Raw genomic sequence first — 24340 nt, 5'->3', positions numbered from 1 at the left:
TTGAGCATTGAAAGAGGGGGCCATCATCCCGGCGGCTCGGAGGTGAAAAAATACAGTTTAAAGTCTCTCTGGATGCATTTAAAATGAACAAGCAGGCTTTTCTGACAGGCACCTGAATGCCCGTCCAGCGCCCTTTCATTTCCTCGCTGGGTAAGTGTGTTTTTTGACAAAGAAATGGATTTGATTCTTAAGCGACAAAACATGCAACAGACCTGTTTATTTGTCTTTGACACAAAGTAGCAAGCTTGCTAGCGGATTTTTTCATACTCTTTCTTTTTTTTTTTTTTTTTTTTTTTTTTTTTTTGGAGGCGAGGGGAGGAGGAGATGAGAGGAGAGGAGAGGAGAGGAGATGGGAGGGGGGGTGCTATCAGTCATTTCGAGACAAAAGAAATCTGAATATTTTCACTGTAACTGTAGCTCACACACACATGACACCCAGGAGTGAAATGAACTCGCTTTTTGTTGCTTGTCAAAGTCTGCATGCACTGGCGGTTAAGTCTGAATAGCTGTTAGCGCTAGCTTATTCTTCAAACCGTGTGTGTGTATATGTGTGTATATGTGTGTATATGTGTGTGTATGTGTGTGTGTGTGTGTGTGTGTGTGTGTGTGTGTGTGTGTGTGTGTGTGTGTGTGTGTGTGTTATCTGTATGGTTTCGGAGGAGAAGTAACGTTAACCCAAGCAGATAATTTCCCACAAAAAGACGAGACGTTGTAGACAAAATAACGTTGCTTATTTTGCTCACAAGGCCCTGATAGCCGTGGTCAGCATTTCGACTAGACGTATACATTGTGGCCACAACAGCACGTTTTGTGCTTTTTGTTCCTTACATTTTGCTTTTTGTTCCTTACATTAGTAAGACTTTCTGTTCAGTTTGCGAAGGCTTCCACATACGACAAGATGTTATCCCTGTAAAAACCCCCACCAGCAAACCCTTTTGTTGTTTTAGGAGTTTATTTCTCCTTCTTTGCGTTTCAACCTTTAGCTAAACGAATAGCCACGCTCCTGCACTTAAGTGATCCTTTATTTAGCTAAATAACCATTTTTTTTTTTCAATGACCCCAATCAAGGTGACTAAACCTGTATCATTGTACTTACACGTTATGTTTTTACAGCCTTCTGTTATTCTGGCATCAAAGCCAATTCGTTATTTATGTAGTGAATGCTGGCCCTAATCGATACCATGCTTTAATGTTTAGGCAATATCTGGCTACGGCAGGTACTGAGATTGTAGTTAATTAGTTTCAGGAATGGTCTAACTAGTTCTGAAAGCCATTCATACGCTTGCGCTAATAGTAAGCAGTCCAAGGGTTAAGCCTGTGAAATGAATTCTTAGAAGGAGCTTGGACTTTCAGAGTAACATGCTAAGGACAATTATCCCTTCCTTCCTGACAGCTAAGTTGAGAAATCTGCGTCACCGAGTGGTTCGATCTGTATTTATTTAATTATGAGTAAAGAGATCAAATTTGATTTTAACAATTAAATTAGAGTATTCTCTGTAGATCCTTTCTGGATTGTGTGTGTGTGTGTGTGTGTGTGTGTGTGTGTGTGTGTGTGTGTGTGTGTGTGTGTGTGTTTGTTTGTTTTGTCATTAGGCTGGAAAATGGATGTTGGCAATGAAAGCTACAATATAGGATATGGTTACATATGGAAGTCAGAGCTCATGTCAACGCCCAGAACTAAATGTTTAGCGTGTTTTGTGATCATTAATTCTTCATTCATTAAAATCCGTGAATTGCTCACCTGTTCCTGACCAGGGTTTAACATAGCCTTACACGGCTCAGCTTTAGAGAGTGAGCGCTGGTTTCGATACAAGGATAGGTTTACTATGGATTAGCATAGGGTTAGTACAGATAAGGACAAAGATTTATCACCTTATACATACATACATACATTCCTCTTTTTTTTCTGTAAAAAACAATGGTTGAACATGAATAGGCATGCTATGTTGTCTTCAATGAGTCTTTAAAGGTTGACCAAACAAAGAAAAGAAACCATATGTTTTGACACGGGGTCATCCACACCCTCGCCATTTAGAGTAAAAACAATATTTATATAAGTTTTCAAGTGATTTGTGCAGAGCTACAGCTGCATGGACAGCATCTGTGAATGTCGCCACTTGTAAAACAAAAGTGTTTGTGAATAAAAGCCTAATCTGCTCACTGTAACCCATCACTAAAGTTTGCAGAAATGTAACGCTATTAATTCAACGTTTGCTTATAAATGGGACATGTGAACCGATTACATTACCAGAATGATCATTTAAATTCCAATATTACCAAAAGTCCAAATTCTGATACGATATGTGGTATGTAAGCAACTATTGTCCAGTAAGTATATTAAGTGACCAGTACATCATGCGCCCCTCACAATAGATCTGTGTTTAAGGATGAACATGAGTTGAAATGGTTTTGTGGGATGGCTGCCTGTTCGTGCAAAGAGCTTAATTTTGTTGTTATCAAATAGCACCAGACAGTACTATTGCACAAGTGGACAGCAAAGTGTGCACCAGCAGTAGAATGTGTTATCATCAGTGGTTGACCAACAGAGAAATGAATGCTGAACATTAAACAGAATTGGGTCATGCTTCAACACTGTGTGCTATGACTGATCCATACAGTATTGCACGGTGGGAGAGTTAGCAGCAGGGGGCTGTGAGAGATACAGTATGGCAATGGACAATAAAACAAATCAGTCTGGATGTGTGGGCATAATTAATGTAGTCATTTCAGAAGAAAATGTTATGCAATGAGTTGTTCAACAGACTTTTTATCTTCTGAACTATCTTACTCTTTATGATGTGTTCTTTCTCTTTGTTTCCTCTCTGTTTAGGTTCCTTTGGATGTACTCCCTTGGCTCCCTACGTTTTGTGCTGTCCATCTGATGTTTCCCAAGACTCCTCAAGACCAATGTCTTAGTTCTGACTAGACATTCATTAAAAAAAGTACTTTCATGCATTCAGTATACAAAGCTTAAAAAAGAAATCTCCAGCAGGAATTCCAACAACCCATCACCTGTATCGCCCTCCTTCCCCTCTCCCTTTTTCTCTGACGTCAGATTAAGAGGGGCACCGAAACCCACTTAAGACGCACAGGCGCACACATAACGCGCACAGGCCAGCATGTCCTCCATCCTTCCCTTCACTCCCCCGGTAGTGAAGCGCCTCCTGGGATGGAAGAAGACTCCGGCAGGGAGTGGGGGAGCCGGAGGAGGCATCGGAGGAGTTGGGGAGCAGAATGGAGGGGGGCAGGAGGACAAGTGGTGTGAAAAAGCTGTAAAGAGCTTGGTGAAGAAGCTGAAGAAGACTGGGCAGCTGGATGAGCTAGAGAAAGCCATCAGCACGCAGAACAGCAACACAAAGTGTGTGACCATACCCAGGTGAGCTGAGGACACGCACCCATCCGGCATGTCTATGACTTTCTGGCTCTGTCTTGTACGTGATCACACACAGACACGCACACACATACACACACACATGCATGCGCACACAAGTTTGATAAATATCTTGGAAAAAATCAATTATCAAAAAAAATTTATATATTGACAAATTCCACAGCAGTAACACGCTTTTTAAGTCGTGCTCACATCCACACATCCGCAGTGCCTATGTCACTGGTATACCACAATACCACTAACGCACATCAGCACAGCGAGGTGTGTCAACACACATGAAAGTAAGAACGAGGGTGACGGGTAACCACAGGCTTGCAGAAAGAACAATCTTTGTTGTGCAACAACAGGTCCACTTCCTCATTCTGTTGTTCCATACATTAGCATGCAGCAGAAGTGAAACCCGATTTTGGAGGAAACAGATGTCGAACACATGATGCCAGCCACGCTTCGTACACTTCATGAACTTGGTTAGAATGTATTAGCTATAATGCACAAACCGGATCCGTGCGTTCCCGTTGCGTGCAGCGCTGTTGATGGTTTGCTCTATTCTGAGCAGCCGCTGGAAGCGTGACAGGCTCTGATCACACCTACGCCAGGGTCGTTTGCAGCTACCAAATTCTGAACCGCCAGACCTGGTTTTCAGTTTCGTCTTTCGTCACATCACTGTACGTTGTTCAGAAACGTTGCCATAGCTTGTTAGAAGGTGCTAATTAGACTAAGATCAAAGGAATTTATAGGTGCCGTAGGTAGGATTGCAAAGATCCAGGATTTAGCCAAAAACTCTGAACATCAACAACTTCTCAATCCCTCCCCCCTTTCCGCTAAAGGCCAAAACGGTCTCCTAAGCCCCTCCCCCCCACAAGGGAGAATGACTGTGTGTGCATGAGCAGTGATTGATGCGCAGTGTCCCTGGCCCTGATTGGTGCATCTGAACAGGGAGCTGTGGATTTTTGCAAATCACACTACAGGCTGTAGGTGGTTCCAGAGGAGCTGGATTTTTTTTTTATTTTTTATTTAAATGACCTGCTTCATGTAGCTCTACTAGAACATAGGGTCAGTTTCAGCAAATATGACAGAAAGTTCGTTTTATAAGTCTTAACTACTGCACCTTTTTAATCAAACGAAAAAATGATATGACATGAGAGCTTATTCGTTGACTCCAACAGTTGGGGACATCATCATTTTAGAGTACATTCTTTTTAATGTATTCAAATAGTTTAAAGTGTAAATAACACTCTGCAGCAGCTGTTTCTGTAATTAAAACTTTGTTTAGATACCATGGTTTTGATCAAAATGTTCCTCTTGGCTTAATAAAACATTCCTCACTTCAAGGATGCAGGTGTGTCTAATGTCGCACATTTGAGTACCTCCTGACTACAGCACGACTTTGTTTGGAACGGTGCCTCTGCATTGGCATCGCTCCACTTAATAATGAAGTACTCGGTGCCTGGATCTGTTCGGAAGGAAAACGCTAGAGTAGAGGCGCACCTCTACTTGGTAATAAAATCCATAAACTAGAAAGCTTGCATTTCTCAGGCAGACTTGGCGTTTAGTAAACAAAATATTTATGGAAGGAAACTGAAACGGTGCAATCTGGCCGGCTGGTAACAGTTTAGCATTATATATTTGCCCTGGGCTTTGGTGCACACACCAGCCACCTCAGTCACAAAGACGTATTGATATGTGGTGAAGTTTGAAGAAGTCGTGCACTATTTATTAAAACAAAATGGAAGTGCAGAGACATCGCTTTAGAAATAAGACATAATGAAACCGAATGTTGATGCGCCAAGCACTGCACAGTAAAGAAGCCATTGAATGCGAAGATGGACTTTAGAGTCTTTGCGAAGATTCTCAGAAGGAGGAAAACAAACTGCTTTCTCTCAATTATATCTGTACATCTCTACATACGCTCTGAAAAGGGAACACCTTGAACTCTTTGCAATTTCTTTCACAGGGAAAAAAAAGTGTTTTCAAGTCATTTGAAAGACTTTGGGGGGAAAAAAACAATTTAGTTTGTATACATTTTTTTTTTTTTTCCTTTCTGAAGGAACCCCTGTGCACCTAAACCTGCTAATACTGTAGATACTTAGCCTGAATGGATACAGGTCATGTGTCTGTCAGTATAGATTTCTCCTGTGTCGCCTGACAAGGTACACGAGCCAAGTCACCAGACCAGGTGAAACCTTATCATGACAAAGGTGGCAAAGTCAAGGTGAGCCCCATGAGAAGCATGCGATTCATGTCAATCAATCCACCGAGGATCAGCAGAAAGGAGAGCTAACGACTCGGCTGCGCTGTGAAGATTTTATGAGCTTCCCTTCTCAAATTTTCTTTCTAATCTACCCCTTCTTTCTTTCCCTCTCTTAGTTTCCTTTTGATTATGAGTAAGTATCAATAATAGAATTTGTCCCTGCAGAGAAATTATCTTTTTCGAATGACCCGACAGCACACCCATCATCGTCGGCCACAGTTCACCTGGAGATGATGGGGATTTACGGTGCGTTCCAGTTGAACTAGGAAGTTGGGATATCTGAGATGAAGAACAGGATGAAATTTGTCCTCGGCATTTAACCCGTCCTATACCTCCGAACCTGGCTAGATACCCGGTCTCACAATGCGATCTTGTTAAATCTGGCATGCATTTGGTTAGACAATAATCCGATAAGTGTATTTGAATTTACAGCATTGTATTGACACCATTCATTCCCCCACACGTTTATTGAAACGGGTGATGAGGTGGCAGGGCAAATACACACGGCAGGTGCAGGGTTAGCAGAGGTGGCACGTACTGCGCGTGTTTACTTTTCCTTTTTATCACGAATGTGTTCATCCTCCACGACTCTTTGTAATATCAGATGGGTGCCAGGTGTTCCTGGTGGGTGGATAGTTTCTCAGCAAAGCACTCTCCGTACGGATTCCTGGCTGAGGTCGGGGAGATCTAATCACATTGCGGTCTTTAATGCATCCTGAGTAGATTTGCACCTGGCATCGACATGCTGCTTGTATATGTCTTACTGTCAAAGTTATAGAATTGAACAAGTGTGAGCGTCAAGTACTGGCTCAGGTCAGTGCAGCCCGGCGGAGCAAGCTCACCAGATAAGTTGGTACGGAGTGCGTGAGTGTTGTGAAGCTCTGTAGGTAAAGTATGAAGCAGGGCCGTGCTAGAAGATGCTCAAACGAATAAATAACTATTAACTATTGATCCAAGATGAAGCTACAGCATATGTCACCATATACTGCATGTGGTTATATGCTGTTTGCTGAGTAGTATATCTGAAACTGGTCTCAACTGTAGATGTATGTGTCCAAAAGGGAGGGGAGGGGTGGGGGGGAGTGCAGAAGTAGAACCATGTGATGCGTAGTGCATGATGCCAGTTCTCTGTTTTCCTTCATTCTGAGGAATGTGGGCTTGATAGTAGCTTCTGAAGTGGCTCTGATAAGGTGATCCTGGTTCTTGTTAGACTTGAGTATTTACTCGAATACTTCTCGGAAGAAGACGTTTGTTTACAGGGCTTGCACCATACAACATGCTTATGTTCTTTCAACTTGAATCATGTCACTGGTTTTGCGCTACTTGTCATGCTTGTGCTGAACCAATCTGTGAATAAGGCAACTACAGGTAGGCGGGTAGCCTGTCCTGTGTTCATCAGATTGTGAACCTTGGAATTAGGGAACTTAAACTGAAGTATCGCTGTCCAAAAATAGTGTGAATAGTAGTGATTTTTCTTCTTCTTTTTTTTTTCTTCACAGATTGACAGTGGCTTGGTTGAAATGTCAGGGGCAGCCCCTGCCTTTGAGTCGTAGGTCCGGATGTATCACTTGACAGTGCTCAGTAGTTTTCGGGAGATAACAATCAAGGCCTTTGTTGCACAGCTTGCTTCCCTTTGAACACCGAGAAGTAAGGTTGAAGGTTAAAAGTCAAAGATAAAATTGCCCTGGCTTTTGAAGAAGTTGTCGTTTTTTTTTTTTTTTTTTCTTCTTTGGGTGGTGGAGGATTGTCACGAGATAGCGGGGCTTTGTAGATTTCTATTTGAGTGGACATAAGAAGAAACGTGACAGAGGAAGAGTCCAACAGCTCAACTGAGTCTAGAGATATCGGGCACGAGCAGCTTCTTGAGTAGTGTCGGAAATGTGGATGACCTCAGAAAGAGAACGGTTTCGTGTTTTACTTTAATTTTCTTTTTTTTTAAACGCCATACATACGATATAAAATATCCTCATGATGTTTTGCAAATAACTAGACCCCTTACAAGTCTACCCTTTTTAGTTGTGATCCACAGTGACTTATAGGTGAGTGGAGGAAGATCAAGAGTCTTGCTCAGAAAGGGGTGGGGGGGGGCTTTTGACAGACAGACAGACATTGTGGGTTTGTACTGGTGACCTTTTAGGTGAGAAAGGAAGAAAGCAAGACATTAGCTGTGTCTGGAGGTAGTCTCCATGGGGCTGGGAGTTGTAGAACACTTTGAGAAGGCAGGTAAGTGTCGAGATAGAAGGACTCTTGTACAGACAGGTCTGGCAATTACAGACGGCAGAATCTCCTCTCCTCTCTAGAGAACAAGTCAGCAACAGTCTGGCTGTGTGTGCTTTCTTCAGTCATACACACACTTTGTATTTGTAAACACACATTTGTGTTGTGTTTTTTTTTCTTTTGTCACATTTTGACACATTTTGTATTGTCTATTAAACCTCTTTTATTTCCTCATTCACATATCATTGTTGTGTAGACGCATCACACTTCCACAGATGTCTTCCTAATAAATTGCAGAAATGTGAATCATGTGTAGTTGGCGCTGCAGGAGCTTATTTAAACTTTTTACAAGCCTTTAAAAGCAAGTAAAATGGTCAGCCCTGTATGATCACATGCAAGAGCAGGAAAGAGGAATTAGAAGATAAATTTATCTGGTATCAACTTTCATCTAAAGGCCCGGATGTCCAAAAAGTGCGTCGGTACACACCGAAGTGTCGCCGACTTGAGTGTACATTCTGCGTGACACGTAATACGTCTCCATAACAGTAAATGAAACGACGAACACGTCACGTGGGTCTGGCTTCTCCAGCCGACAATAATGGCGGCTTCGTTCGAAATACGATCCATATTTTTACGAAAATAGTTCACCGAAAGTGTCCGATGGCTGATTATCGGGTTGGTGTGTCAGGGCCTTTAAAGTTTTCAAGGTCCCATGGCATGAAAATTTCACTTTATGAGGTTTTTTAACATTGATATGAGTTCCCCCAGCCTGCCTATGGTCCCCCAGTGGCTAGAAATGGTGATAGGTGTAAACCAAGCCCTGGGTATCTTGCTCTGCTCAGATGGGCCGATCTGGAATCTTAACCTTATGAGGTCATAAGGAGCAAGATTACCTCCCCTTTCTCTGCTTTGCCCGCCCAGAGAATTTGGCCCATCCATGAAAGAGAGACATCATGGCTTTCAAACGAGCAAAGTGGCAGTTGGACAATGCCCCCCCCCCCTCCTCCTCAATAGCTACAGACACAGAAATGGCATTTACTAAGGAAAGCTCATTGTGGGACTGGCTCTAGTGGCTGTAATTCTGCACCAAGGCTGAATTTCGGGAAAGAGACTTCAGCTACAGTATTAGGGGACCACTAAGGTCTATATAAAAGCATCCAAAGAGCACCATGTCATGGGACCTTTAACAGGTAGCCACAATTCAATACTGCCTACCCCCGCATCACTTGATTGCACCACCTCACTGTCTGTCCAATTTGGATTTGGTACATGATCACCTGTCATCCAGTTAGTGTCTCTTATTGATAAGTGCAAGGGAGGATCATTTTTTTTCCCCTTTTGTGCCAATAAGAGACCCAACTGTACATGTTTGTGATTTCATCCTACTAATTTGGAATGAAACGCCTCATGTTTACCATCTGTTTTATTTTTATTTTTTTTTATCCTTTTTGCACTTGTCCTGTGTGTGTGTGTGTGTGTGTTTTTGTGTGTGTACATTGTTTGTGTGTGTGTGTGTGTGTATGTCTGTAGTAATTGCTCAGATCTATGGGGTCTAGGCTCAGGCCACACGATAGAGCAGTGGGACTCTACAGGAATGTACGGATACCCTGACCACGGCAGGTGAATATACTCGCACACACTCAAACACCCAATGAGTCAACAATTGCTCTACATCTTGTCGTGCATTCATATAATGTTCATCTGTCTTTCTGTAATCTGCAGTATCACTACACACTGGTTTTTGTGGCCTGTTTCTGTTTTTATTAAGACCATCGAAAGACTTTGAGACTATCTGTAATGTAATTGGCAGTCATAATACAACGTGATCACTGCCATTAGTGTATTACTGCTTTATATATGCAGGCAATAGGGAAATAATGGAGCTGTATTTGCCTTGCAATAGCCAAAAGCTATGACTTTAAATCTGCAGTTGGTAACTTTGATTAAAAAAAACAGCCTTTGGTCGTATTTGATTGAACTGTCCCTATATCCTGACAGCACTACCTGAGTCAAATAATCTGGTAATCCTCCTGGTGCTCCTAATGGCATAAGGAAAACAACCAATCGGAGCCGAGGAGTCTGAGACAAGAAATAGGCAATGTGGTAACAGCATCTCGAGTCACATTTCATCAGCCCAGACTAATTTGACAGTTTGATCGCAGTTCACAAGCTGTTAGGATATAGTGACCGTTTCAGGAAATATGACAGTTATTTTATTAAAAGTTACCCACTGAACCTTTAAGTACATAGTTTGAGAGATGTTCACTGCCTATGCAGATTAAGTGGTAGTATTGATTACTCATCAAAATACATGAATACATTCAAGTTGAGTTTCATGGTCATTTCCATAGAGATGCTTTGTGACTTTCTGTAAAATGAGGTTATTCAATTATAGGCTTGAATTGCAAAGGAGCCGCAAAGATGGAATCTTATCTGAAACTCTGATCGTGCATGGCTCTTTCCACCTCTCTTAAAGTAAAGTATTTAGACCTAAGCAGCGTCCTGAACTCTACTGGTTGGCAAGTCAGTGGCCTTTCTTTTTTACCAGACCAGAAACTGAAGAAAGCACAACTATCTTCAGGCATCCCTCCCAGTTTCATAAAACCCATCACTGAGCTATTTGCTATCCTCTTCAGGTCACTGGACGGGCGTCTTCAGGTGTCCCATCGCAAGGGCCTGCCCCACGTCATCTACTGCCGCCTGTGGAGATGGCCGGACCTCCACAGCCACCATGAGCTCAGGGCCATCGACTCCTGCCAGTTCGCCTTCAACCTCAAAAAGGATGAAGTGTGTGTCAATCCCTACCATTACCAGAGAGTGGAGACGCCGGGTAAGGATCCTTGAGAATTGTGTGTTCCTGTTCTGGAGTACTGCTGACTGAGGCCTTCAATGTGCCTCTAATAAGTCTATGATGACGTTGGACATGGCAACGGAAAGAATTAGAAATTTCATTGTCACTAAAATTTGTGTTAGTTTGTGTAGTGGAAACCAGTCTAGATTAGAGATGTGCCGATGCCAGTTTTGTGAAAAGCCTCAGATGGTTCCTAAAGTGCTGGTATCGGCAAGTAGTTAAGGAGGCAAGTTTAAACACCGATCCGATACCACGTAATTTTAAAGTAGTTTATTTATGTTCTTTTTCCATTATGACTGTCAAAGTAGATAATAAAAGAAAGTTCTATGGCATTCTTTCTCTGTATGTATTGGTTTGTTTTACAAAGGGTTTAGTCTACATCAGGGATTCTCAAACTTTATATTCAAAGGTCCATATCGGCTTTATATACAAGGTCAAAGGTCCGGAACTATTGGTGATAAGCAATTTACTTTTATTAAACTTGCTTATAACTTACAAGCAATAAGTTTGTTAGGTCAGAGAAAACTTGCATTCAAACCTAGTGGAAAAATGTCACGGTTTGACTCCAATCTGTTGCCTAAATTAAAGCAACTCTAACTTTAAAAAGCAACCTACATTCAAGTGTCAAACATTACATTTCAAACTAGAGCAAAAAAAATGACACTGTCTGCCCCGAGATGGTTGCTTTTGAACCTAAGCAGCTCCAACATTTATGATTTTTAAAATTTACCAGTGTACAGTATAGTTTTAAAGGAATATTAACAAAAAGAGAACAATCTTCATTGATTGATTTTTCATGCCTAAAAAGAGTAAATGTTACAAACTAAATAAGCAAACTGTTTTTGTTTTCATGCCTAAAACAAGTGATTAAACCAACTGAGGTTAAAAACAACAAGGCATGGTAATATCAAGAAACTACGGAGCCCCTTAAGGGGGAAAAAAAAATCTAAAGTTTAGTTTCATGTGCTCACGTGAAACTTTGATGTGCGCACGCAAAACCTTTTCATGTGCGCACTTGAAAGTTTCAGGTGAGCACATGAAACTAAACTTTAGGTTTGTTTTCATGTGCGCCACTTTGAAACCCATTTTGCGCTGTTATGAAACTGTGCCAGTGCCACAGTCAGCAGCACTGCAGCAAAGAACTGCGGTTAGAAAGGATGACAGCTAAAGAGGAGTTTATATAGATGCCAAAAGGCTTCAGTTTGTCATAAGAGTCTAAGTGCCAAATATTATTAGGCCCTTTTAGCAAAGTAGTTTCGGTGACGGAGCCATCTCCTCACTCTGAGTTCAACAGGGACATTCTAAAACCGCTCTGCTGACCTGCTGAAAATGTGAAGCAGAAAGACTTAATGTCAGATAACGTCCATAATAATTGGACGTTTGGATTGATTTTTTTTTTTTTTTTTGTTGACAGTTTTCAGTGGTTATGAGGAGCAATATGAGAGAGAAAAAATACCGTACTATAGTCATTTCTCTAGCTGTCGCGGTCATGGGCCAGGCTACATACGGCCAGGCTACATACAGCTCACACAGCCAGTTTTGCATATATTGCTGTTTGAAATAACTGTGCTTTGTGTCATAGTGGCGTTTTAACATTTCCACTCATCATGACGGTCTCTGTGCAAATCAAACACAACAGCTTCATGCTGGATTGGGGCAAAATGTATGCATATTTTTCTGTCCGCTCGTCGTCACATCCTCACCTCGACGTAGCCCTCATGGCAGAAAACGCCGAAGTCTTTCTCGCGCCCCTCAGGACAGATGTGAACGCCAGTTAGCCGACCCTGAAAGTTTGGTTTCACTAATATTGAGCGTGAACGCCGGCCGACCCATAACTCTGTAATATAAAACGTGTAGCGTAGCCTGTTAGCCGACAGTTAACTCGGTAATATTGAACGTGAACGGCAGTTAGCAGACCCAAACGCCGAAGGATTGCGAATGTCGACGTTGTCACGTTTTTCCCCAGGACTTGAATGATCACTGTAACGTTTCAAATCGACTACTATATTCTACAAGACAATAACAATGTATTGATTACTATAAAACCACCTGGATACCCAGGGCTCGGTTTACACCTATGGCCATTTCTAGCCACTGGGGGACCATAGGCAGGCTGGGGGAACGCATATTAATGTTAAAAAAACCTCATAAAGTGAAATATTCATGCCATGGGACCTTTTTTAAATCCGGTGGATTTATGAGGACTATGGGTAACTGCTCCTCAGATCTCTGCATGGTAAATTGAGACAGCTAGCTAGACTATCTGTCCAATCTCAGTTTTCTCTCGCACCACTATTTAGCGGCTCTGAGGAGTTTCGCACCGCCTATGACTATTCTGATTGGTTTAAATGCTGTGTGGAGGAGCCAGACCCTCCGTCAACGCGCTTTGGAGGAGGGTCTGTCAAAGTGAGACTACAAAGGGTTTAACCTGAGCCAGACCATACAACAATGATAGAAATCACATCACATCCATACAGGGATTGTAGTATGCTGCTGTTAAAACTAGCGCTGTCCTCGACTAAATAAATTCTTAGGCGACTAACACTTATAGGATTTTGTTGACTAATCAATTAGTTGATTTAATTGACAGAGCTGTGCGCTTTGAGAGGTGGTTAAGACTAGAAAAGCACAATATAAATGTAGTTAATTAACCATCTGTAAAACTGAGTTTCTCCACAATTAATCCTGCAAAAGCACCACTTTAAATCTTGTGTTTACCATGAATGTGCTCAGAAGTTTCTTGGAAATAAGTAATTAAGCATGAATAAGCATAAAAAAATGACTAATCGACTAAAGAAATCTTAGTCGACTAAGACCAAAACGACCGATTAGGTGGCAGCCCTAGTTAAAACATAGTATCGGCCGATACGCAAGTTCAGGAATCGGGAAGCAAAACATTGTATGGGAACATCTCTAGTCTAGATGTGTTTAAGTGTTTACTTTCTTAGTGTTCTGGTGTGTGCATGAGAAGCAGAATGTTGTTGCAGGAGCACCCTTGCTTAGGGGAAAAAAAAGGCATTTAATTATACAATTTAGATTTGTATAGCAAATCCTATTTGCCTCCGTCAGTGACACTTCCTTATCTCTCCAGTGCTGCCTCCGGTGTTGGTGCCACGCCACACAGAGATCCTGACAGAGCTTCCTCCTCTAGACGACTTTACAAACTCCATCCCCGAAAACACCAACTTCCCTGCCGGCATAGATCCTCCTAATAACTATATACCAGGTCTGTATGCTGCGCAGGAAGCAAAAACACGTTGTTCTCATTCACTTCTTACCCTAGCTTTCATACAAGCCGACTAGATGTGTATTCAATAGAAAGTTGGTAATTAAAGGTAAGATTGTAAATGTCATCCTACTCGCATCACCGTAAGTGGACTTACAAGAACACACCGAGACATCAGTCTTGCTGTTTAAAATGGATTCTTATTGCTTGTTCGTGTGTCTTTTTATTTTTTTACAGAGACTCCTCCACCTGGCTACATCAGTGAAGATGGAGAAACCAGCGACCAGCAGATGAATCAAAGTATGGAATCAGGTAGACTAGTGGTGTACATGCCACTGTTGATCTAAAAAAACAGAAAAAAAACACTCTATAAGTTTCAGAAGGTCAGTTTTGACAACCTAAAATCATACATCAGCAGGGTACATAAATGATATACACTAGAGGTGTTGAAATTAATCAAATAATCGATGCATCGAATCGTGGACATGGACGATGCTGCATCAATAATCGGCAGGCTCATGATCGATTATTCCTGTTTACAATTTAATGTAGGCCTAACAACATTTGTGTTTACATGTTCTGTGTGTTTATATTCTGTTGTTTTACACATTCAGGAAGTGCATGTGCTCAGTGCTGTAGTTTTATGAATCCAATTTATTTAGTATTACAGCACTGCAGAATGTTTTGTTCTTGAGATATCGAATCGAATTGAGAGATCAGTGAAGATTCACACCTCTAATATACACTACACTTTTATACACTACACACGGTGTCAGTAGCATTAAACAGCACAATCTGCAAATCAAATGTAATATAGATTAGAAAAAGATGTTAAGTGATTTTATTTTTTTCCTCCCAGGCTCACCAGCAGAAATGTCACCCGGCACCCTATCACCTGTCAGTCATGCTCTGGGTAAGACGATCACTTTTTTTATCTTTTCGATGTATAGCTCTTAAAAGTAAATTGTAGAGCCGAGATAATTCTAATAGTGGGAAAATCATTGCCATTTGTATTATTGACATTTTTTGAACATTTTGTCTACAAAAAGGCCTTGAAAATCTATTCCATTTGGTAAATAGAAACAGTTGTTGACATGTGAAATGTGTCCCACTTGATTTATTTTTATTTATTTTTTTCTTTCCAGACCTTCAGCCAGTCACCTACAGTGAACCAGCTTTCTGGTGCTCGATAGCCTACTATGAGTTAAACCAGCGGGTCGGAGAGACGTTCCACGCCTCGCAGCCATCGCTGACAGTCGATGGCTTCACCGACCCCTCCAACTCTGAACGCTTCTGTCTAGGGCTTCTCAGCAATGTTAACAGGAACGCAACTGTTGAAATGACAAGGAGACACATAAGTACACACACACACTCTTCTACACACAGAGACAGTAACTCATCAGTTATTATTAGTACAGATGTAAACTGATTTATTAGAGAAAAGTGAATTGTATTTTTGCAGCGAAGGAAGTTTTTGAGAGTTTAAAATAAACATTTTATTATGGATAAACTGCTGAATAAACATGATATTTTCTGTAGCTCAAGACTCAGGATTTCTTCTTCATGATATGTCATCCTCCCTTTTTATCTTCACATTTTTCCTGGCTCCCGCTCTGCAGGTCGCGGTGTAAGGTTGTATTACATCGGAGGGGAGGTGTTCGCCGAGTGCCTCAGTGACAGTGCCATTTTTGTCCAGAGTCCCAACTGCAACCAGCGATATGGCTGGCACCCTGCCACAGTCTGCAAGATACCGCCAGGTTCATACACACAAATAGTGTTTCTTCCTTTTCCTCTCGAGCCAGATGAATCCTGCACAACTGACAAAAGCCTCCTTTCTGGTTTGCTAATGAGATAGATGGATAGAGAGAGAGAGAGATTTTATTTTTTATTTTTTTATATATATATATATTTGGGGGCTTCCGCACTCATACAACATTTAAAGATAGCAATTTTCGGGGATGGAGTTTTTTAAGTCGTCTAGAGGAGGAAGCTTTCGCTGTATTACGACTACAAATGAGACCAACATGCAACGTGTTATTGGTGCGAGTCTCTTTTGGATTGTACCACAGACATGAAACAGATTTTATTCTTCAGCTATGGGGAAGTGCAAGTTTAGCGTTACTTGGCTTGAAAAAAAAAAATGTTAATTTAGGGTTTAGTTGGTGTGATAAAAGTCTTTTAATTTCATTCATAATGGTCTGAAAAAGTCTTAAAATTGGACTTGGTGAAACCTGCAGAAACTCTGTTATTGTCAAAAAGTGGATTGAGCTCCCACTGAAACTTATCCGGCAACTTGAGGAGAAGGAGCAAGAATCACCACCTATTATAAATGGCTAATTAAAATATTCTTATGATAACGGTCTCAGCTCGAGGAGGAGCACTAATGCCCTCCACGATGTGACATCTTTTCTCAGACTCTCACCCACACACTGACTCATCTTAGCCCATGTAACTTTAAATGAGCAGTGTGAACAGTATAATTACAGTGGCACAGGATTGGACTGAAATGAAACGGGGATCTTGTACACATTCAGGGGCTGGACTTGTCAGCCTGGTGGAGAATAATCGCCAACATGCAACACACCCCCACCTCACAATGTATCTGCTTGGTGCTTTGAAGTCATGTTCACATAAACGGCAAAGTAAAATGGCATGTTTTTGAAAACATAGTCGTAAAGCAAATCATTTTTATTTATTTTTCTGACACATTAATAACATTTAAACATATCAGGGATTGAAATAAGAAGTCCTGGAAGTATTTCCATTGTTGTCCACAGTCTTTTGTCAGTCCACCCTTCTCTACCAAGGTGGAGAAAGGTGTTCTAGGTCTACTCTCTCTGATAGTGATGACCGGCATATGTCTCACACCTATTTTTTCTTTTTTTCTTTCTCCTTCTTCTTTTTCTCAGGCTGCAATCTGAAGATTTTTAACAACCAGGAGTTTGCTGCACTGCTGGCCCAGTCAGTCAATCAGGGGTTTGAGGCAGTCTACCAACTAACCAGGATGTGCACCATCAGAATGAGCTTCGTCAAGGGCTGGGGAGCGGAGTACAGGTATGTTAATGCTCTTACGTGCATCATTCTCTCTCTTACTATCAGCCATGATGGGTGGAGGGTGGTCTGGTCAGACCGTAGAGTGGCACAGTGAAATGCATTTGTCAGTAACTCCTGTCAGTAATACAATGCAATCTCTGATAGCGGAATATTCAGTGAATAGGCTACCCGACAACATCTCAGTGCAAATTCCAAAATAGTTTGTCTATTTATTTCCACGGTTCAACACACGAGACGAGTGAACACCCAGGTGTTGTTATCACTACGTGTACATTATAAGACTAGAACATAGTTTGGCTGTGCAGCAGCTTTATTAATTTCCCCTGTGTATAAGTTAAAGACTACATGCATCATTGTCTTTGACACTGGGGATATCTGAGACGGTGGTCTGGTTCAAATGAGTTACGTTTTATTTCATTGTGAAATTGAGAAGGACACTCAGACTAAACCGTGTAGTCTATTTCTTTGTATTGCAAAATTGAAATGAAATATGGACTATTACAATCAATAATATGTTTAAATGAATTAAAAGGAATCCATTTCTGTAAAAAAAAAAAATAAATCTCTGTTGTGTGCGTGTGTCAAGTTATAGCATAGGCCTACCGTGCGCTTATATTGTGAAAAAGCGCCACTCGCGCCTAGGCTATTTAATTGTATAGCCTTGTTAGGCTATGTGCGGGGTGTACCAACTTTTTTTTACAAGATAGAGAGACCCCCTTAAAGACAAAATGATAATTCGAGCACTAGTCCTCGTGAGGTGGCCATTCTGGAAGCTTGAGGCGACATAAAAAGACTACTTGCAGGCTTGGCAAGGGGCTACTGTTGGTTGCTGTTCTATAAAATTGGATGGTGTGACATGGCTTACAGATACAGCCTCCTCCAGTTTAGACACCCTCCATGTACTCAAGTTCATGTTTGCAATTGCAAATTTTCAATCGATTTAACGGCCTGTGTGTGAATCCACTGACTGCAGTGATTCCATTGAAAACGGAAATGTTGCTGTTGTAAATGCTGGTGTGACTGAAGCTTAAAGGTCCCATGGCATGAAAATTTCACTTTTATGAGTTTTTTTTTTAACATTAATATGAGTTCCCCCAGCCTGCCTATGGTCCCCAAGTGGCTAGAAATGGTGATAGGTGTAAACCGAGCCCTGGTTGTCCTGCTCTGCCTTTTGAGAAAATGAAAGCTCAGATGGGCCGATCTGGAATCTTGCTCCTGATGAGGTCATAAGGAGCAAGGTTACCTCCCCTTTCTCTGTTTTGCCCGCCCAGAGAATTTGGCCCACCCATGAGAAAGAGACATCATGGCTTTCAAATGAGCAAAGTGGCAGTTGGTCAAGGTTACACCCCCCCACCCTCCACCTCAGTAGCTTCAGACACAGAAATGGCACATACTAAGGAAAGCTCATTGTGGGACTGGCTCTAGGCTGAATTTCGGGAAAGAGCCTTCAGATACAGTATTAGGGGACCACTAAGGTTTATAGAAAAGCATTCAAAGAGCACCATGTCATGGGACCTTTAACTTCTGGCTACTGTGGCTCTTAGGTCTACCCTTTTTTTTTCTTTATTAGGGTGTACCTTTTGTGGAATAAGAGTCAAAGGTTATTTAAGGTTTCTTTTTTTTTTTTTTTTTTATTCACTTTAACATGTTTTGTTGGGGGGAAACATCAGCTATATATGCTCATGATTGCCCTGGGCAGGTTTGTTTGCAGCTAAAAACTGGCAGCAAACCATAACATACCCTGGATTGGCAGAGCTCATGTTGGTCTGGCTAGAGCCCAGCAAAGCCTGCAGACTCTCCAAATGCTTTGCCCTCTGGCTTAGCTCTCTTTTTGTCACAACGGTGCGATAAAGTGAATGTAAAACCGAACCCCCGCTGCGCCGATTCTCCGACCAATCTCCCGCTCCATTGTCCCCTCACTCTGGAACAATATAATACAGGTGTATCTTTACATAAAAACCTAGGGCGGGACAATGTAAACAAGCATTTGAGAGGTAAAAGGTTTGGGTGAGCTTGTGCATGCTATCATCTGCACTGCTTGTTTATAATCTCTATTATATTGCGCCTTTTGTTGGAAAATGTCAGAGATTACAGAGCATTTGTCTGTATCTGTGTGTCTTTGTGGCCCTCCAACCATCCACCCAGCAAACATCTGTTCAGCTCCTGGCTCTGCTTTGTGTTGCACCCTCCCAGGGGCCAGACAGCAGTGTTTGTGGGGGGGTGTTTTGGCTTGTCCTCACTGGCCAGGGTTAAGCCGCTATGTAGCCTGTCTGGTTAGCGGTCAGTGTCTCACCAAGCCTGGCTGGACCACAGCAGAGTCAGCTGTGTTTGATCATCTGGTGAGATCTGGGCAATGCAAGCACCCATTCACTTTTTCTGCAAATCCCTTTTTAAGAAAAGTGCTCTACCACTACACATTTAACAATGCTACTGCCACTACTTTTCTTCTTGTAAGAAGAAATTAGGCTATTGTTTCTTTTATATGTTTAACATGTATTTATTTATATAATCCAGAATGTTAAAGCATGTCAGCATTCAGTTAATAACTGGGATAGGAACTGGTATGAATGTATGAAAGTACTGAAAGAAAATGGGGGAGATTCTGTTCTTATCTACAAATGCTACTATGGGGTTGTGATAATAATCATAATAGGCCCACAACATGTCACATGCCATGCCATAACACTTGTTCTTTACCCTCATGCTGCATGTTATCCCTACAGACGTCAGACCGTAACCAGCACTCCCTGTTGGATTGAGCTGCATCTCAATGGCCCCCTCCAGTGGTTGGATAAGGTGCTGACCCAGATGGGTTCACCATCAGTGCGCTGCTCCAGCATGTCCTAAACCAGGTCCTGCTGCTGCCTACGCAAAGTCAGTCTGACTTTTCACAACATTTGTCCTTGCCTGTATGTCCTAAGGAAGACCACCGTGCAGTCTTAAATTGATGCACCACCAACATTATCATTTTAAGAAAGAGAAAAAAATAAAATAAAAAATTATACAATGCACCTGGAGGACGGGAGAACGACATCGCTGATAAGACAATAGTGGGATGTTAACAATGATGTCACAGTGGGCCTGATCATCCTTTCTGGCTCCGTTGGATTAATGTTAGGATGACATTCCAGTAATCATGGATCTAGTAATTGAAATCTTCCTGCAATATATAAAAATGTCGTAATGGACCAGACTGCATTCATGTTTTTTGGTATTTGACTGAGGCTCTGATCCAGGAACTGCTTCGCTGTCCTGCTAAGTGACACGGCAGTGGCCGTTTCGGGGACACGCGTGTGACCTCCTAGCTACAGGGCTGTCTCTCTACAACCACTAGTCCACCTTACTGCTTCACTACCTACCGGCCGCGGCGCAACTTTGATTCAGCGTCAGGATTTTTTTTTTTTTTTTTACACAAGGTTGACCAGCAGTAGTACTGCCACTCACTGGCTCACGTTCAACCAAAGTCAGCTCCACGCCTGGACATGAATTCTTTCTTGGTTTTGATGACCGAACTTCCATTCCGTTTTCATCTGAAATTTCCACTCTTCTTCTAAATCAGGCATGTGCCGTTATCTCAGACCTGCCGACGCTGCAGTGATAGACTTCAGCTCTGAAAGGGGTGACCACTGGGGAGAGCATGTTGATGTCTATAATTAATATTCCAGACCCTGTCTTCACATGGTCAAATGCGCGCACACACACACACACACACACACACACACACACACACACACACATATACACAGTATGTCACAAAAGTGAGTACACCCCTCACATTTTAGTAAATATTTCATTATATCTTTTAATGGGACAACACTGAAGAAATGACACTTTGCTACAATGTAAAGTATTAAGTTTACAGCTTGTATAACAGTGCAAATGTGCTGTCCCCTCAAAATAACTCAACATACAGCCATTAATGTCTAAACCGCTGGCAACAAAAGTCAGTACACCCCTATGTTAAATTCCCATAGAGGCAGGCAGATTTTTATTTTTAAAGGCCAGTTATTTCATGGATCCAGGATACTATGCATCCTGATAAAGTTCCCTTGGTCTTTGGAATTAAAATAGCCCCACATCATCACATACCCTTCACCATACCTAGAGATTGGCATGGTTTTATGTCAGTTAGCCTAATAGCTAGTTTGATTTGCATTGAGACATGATTTTATGGAAAGTACCCCAAAAATAAAAATCTGCCTGCCTCTATGGGAATTTAACATAGGGGTGTACTGACTTCTGTTGCCAGCGGTTTAGACATTAGTGTTGAGTTATATATATATATATATATATATATATATATATATATATATATATATATATATATATATATATATATATATATATATATATATATATATATATATATACATACATACATACATACACACACACACACACACACACACACACACACACACACACACACACATACATACATTAACTTGCTATTTTTGACAGAACGACAACTCATCACTGTGTTTTTAATGTTGATTGGTCCCATTCAACTGTGAGTGTGCAGTGGGGTAGATGTTTTGAGTTTGGATCAGATCTAAAACCTCAGCAAGTAGTAAGTAATTATCAGTGCAAATGTCCCTCCTCTTGAACTTCATACAATCTTTTAAACTTCTTTTCAGACGGTAATAAAGGCATACGGATTTAGCCCCAGTTGACAGTTTGCCCCCTCTGGTTTTTGAGGCCCAGCAATTTGCACTCATTCTCTGTGTCTTCCCCCCATCCCCTGCACGCTCTTACCCTCTCTCTCTCTTACATTCTATACATTAACGTTTTTACAATTACATCATCTTGCTTATGCAGGAGAGTTGAATGTCGGACTTGACTTGGAGATGTGTAGGATTAGGACTCAATATATGTGCGTTTTAATAATCTTAGCCTCAATGTCAGCCCCTGCTGTGTAAAAGAACAAAAGATACCATCATTAAGTTTCAGTGATGTAGACATTGCGCAAGTCTCTTGATTTTACGCTTGGACTGTTGTGCGGTTTCCCCATTATTGACATTTTTTTTGATAGGAATACCAGTCCTGCTATATGGGACTTTGAAAGAATTAGCTTCTACGCTGTACTTGCACTGCCCCAAATAATGCACACTTAATATTGCCACAAGAAAGTTGCCTTTGATAAAAATACAGCAAGATATGCTTTTGAAATGTACAGATAGGAATGTTAAAAAAAAGCCCAATTAAAGTCATGACAATTACAAAATATATCTTAATATTTTTAAGAATCTTCACTATATTTTTTCCATATGTCTCGTCTCAATTGGCTTACTAAAGAGCATTCATTTGATTTTAATGTCTTGCCCCAATCTAAAAAGCCAGCTGGTACCTACATCAGTATATTACATCTTAAGTATTTAAGCTTTAACTATTTGACAAGCTAGTAGACACAGCTTTTATTTTCTTTACTCATTCTTTTTGCTCCATTTTTGTATTTTCTATATATGAATATATTTAAAATCTTCAAAGATTTCCTTCCTTTTTATTAGAATTAAGTATTTTTTTAGAACATGCCCTTTGTTTGAAGTGATCACAGCTTTGATGATTTATGAAGTATCTAGCATAGGATATAACATTTTCACTGAATTTACCACAGTTCAAATGTTGTGACTGAGAGGCCAGGTCATAGTAATTACAATCCTCTTTTCTTCAAAACCCGAGTTGGCTACGAAAATGGTAAAAGTGGCCGGTGAATCTAACGGCTGTTACAGCTGGTGGAAAAAGGTAGTTCCTTGCTTTACTCTTACTAATTTTTCAGCTGTATGGGTGTGACCCAAATTATGATAGTGCTGTTCCAAAGACTGAATGCATGTATTTCTAGTATGTCCTGTACACCGCAGATCCACTCTGTCATAAACCTAATTGCTGATGAAAACCTAATAGCTTCATATTTTCGGTATTGAATTTTATTGGCTTAGTCGTAAAGTTTTAAACTTGCCAATTTCCTTTTTGGAGTTTGTTAAGTTCGATAGTTACAAATCAAGATACCTGTTAAAAAACCTACAAGCTAAACTAAAATCCAGACCTTTTGGATTATTAGGATGTAATCCAGCAGCTGGGCAATAATGGTGTTATTTCCCACTATCAAAGTGGTTGGTATTCATTTCAAAAAGCTCTGACGCTGGAAGGTGAATTTGTTGAATTATGTCTTACGTTGCCAACATAGGATATTCCAGTACGCAATGTAAAAGCTGCTGCCAATTTCAGATCCGCAGAGGTTTAACTCGCACCACTCCTTTTTATGTATGGGTGTACATGTTACAATTACAGTGAGCAGGTTTACATGCACACATGATATTCTATCTCATTCAGGGCCTCTTTGCTCTTACGTGTATCCCAACACATAAACAGAATGTTAGCACAATAATGGGCTTGTATGTGGGACATGTCATTTTAGGTCAGTTGGACGAGGTGTATATGTGCCTCATGCTGTCACATTCCATATAGTGTGTGTTGACTTGTTCCAAACTGTGACAAAAATCTGACAATGGTCTTATCTTGGTGCACAGTAACGCCGGCGTGCATGTACACACATACACATTTTCTATTTGATCACTCCCTGCTGCAACATGTGGGAGAAATGCTGGTTTTAAAACGTGTTGTAGAACACCAAATGAAGGTTTAACGAAGGTTTAGTTGACCATATAATGAAGACGTCCAGAAATCCTGACGTTTAATAATGCATATTGTCTGAATATAATATATCCTGAAGAAACTTTATAATTCAGGATTTGCATTTGATACAGACTTGACAAATGACATCCCCTCCTAAAGGGTGATGTACTTTAACACTTGGACCAAACTTGAAATAAGGTCAACACTTAAAAAAAACAAATCCTGTTTTTATGTTTGTTTGACCATGGCAAATCATGGACTATACTTTTTTTTTTTTTTTTTTTTATTCATCGAGCATCTGCCTGGGTCAAATTGTTATAGTACTCATTTGTAACCGGGCTGAGACCAGCCGAATGCAGTGATGTTTGTCTCTCTGTGTGTTTCTATCTGTCTGTCCTGTCTTTATGCTGTTCTTTTTTTTTTTTTTTCTCCAATTATTAGGGGAAAAGTTAACTGGACTTTCCCAAGGTCAGTACACATGGAATGGAAATATAGTGTTACCTTTTAAGGTTGTTGTATCATTGCTAACCCACATGTTTGGTCCATGCAGGACTGTGTACTCAAAAACATTTCCCAAAAGTGTATTTTCTGATGACTAGACATGCGGTTTTATGCATATTGCCACGGTCCAGCAAAAGCCTTTGTTTGTTCCTTTTTTTTTTTTTTTTTTTTTTTTTTAATGAGTGCCACCCAACATTTTACCCCAAATCCAACCAG

General features: G+C 41.0%; 1 protein-coding gene across 3 annotated transcripts; it reads left to right on the top strand.

Annotated features, from left to right (window-relative positions):
- smad2 (SMAD family member 2) lies at nt 1–20733 on the top strand. Of its 3 annotated transcripts, XM_028600783.1 has the most exons (12): nt 1–150; nt 2831–2942; nt 3056–3376; nt 9390–9479; nt 10496–10689; nt 13802–13936; nt 14174–14248; nt 14796–14849; nt 15082–15294; nt 15556–15693; nt 16846–16990; nt 19714–20733. In XM_028600783.1, exons 3-12 carry the CDS (start codon nt 3120–3122, stop codon nt 19835–19837), a joined length of 1425 nt encoding a protein of 474 aa, XP_028456584.1. In that variant the 5' UTR covers nt 1–150; nt 2831–2942; nt 3056–3119; the 3' UTR covers nt 19838–20733. The 3 variants fall into 3 exon arrangements, with proteins under 3 accessions (XP_028456584.1, XP_028456585.1, XP_028456583.1); XM_028600784.1 differs by having other exon boundaries at nt 2831–3376; nt 14174–14236; XM_028600782.1 differs by having other exon boundaries at nt 2831–3376.
- The last annotated feature ends 3607 nt before the right edge of the window (nt 20734–24340 follow it).

Source organism: Perca flavescens, chromosome 16, assembly GCF_004354835.1.
Source record: "Perca flavescens isolate YP-PL-M2 chromosome 16, PFLA_1.0, whole genome shotgun sequence".
NCBI lineage: Eukaryota > Metazoa > Chordata > Actinopteri > Perciformes > Percidae > Perca > Perca flavescens.
This window is presented reverse-complemented; position numbering and strand designations above follow the sequence as displayed.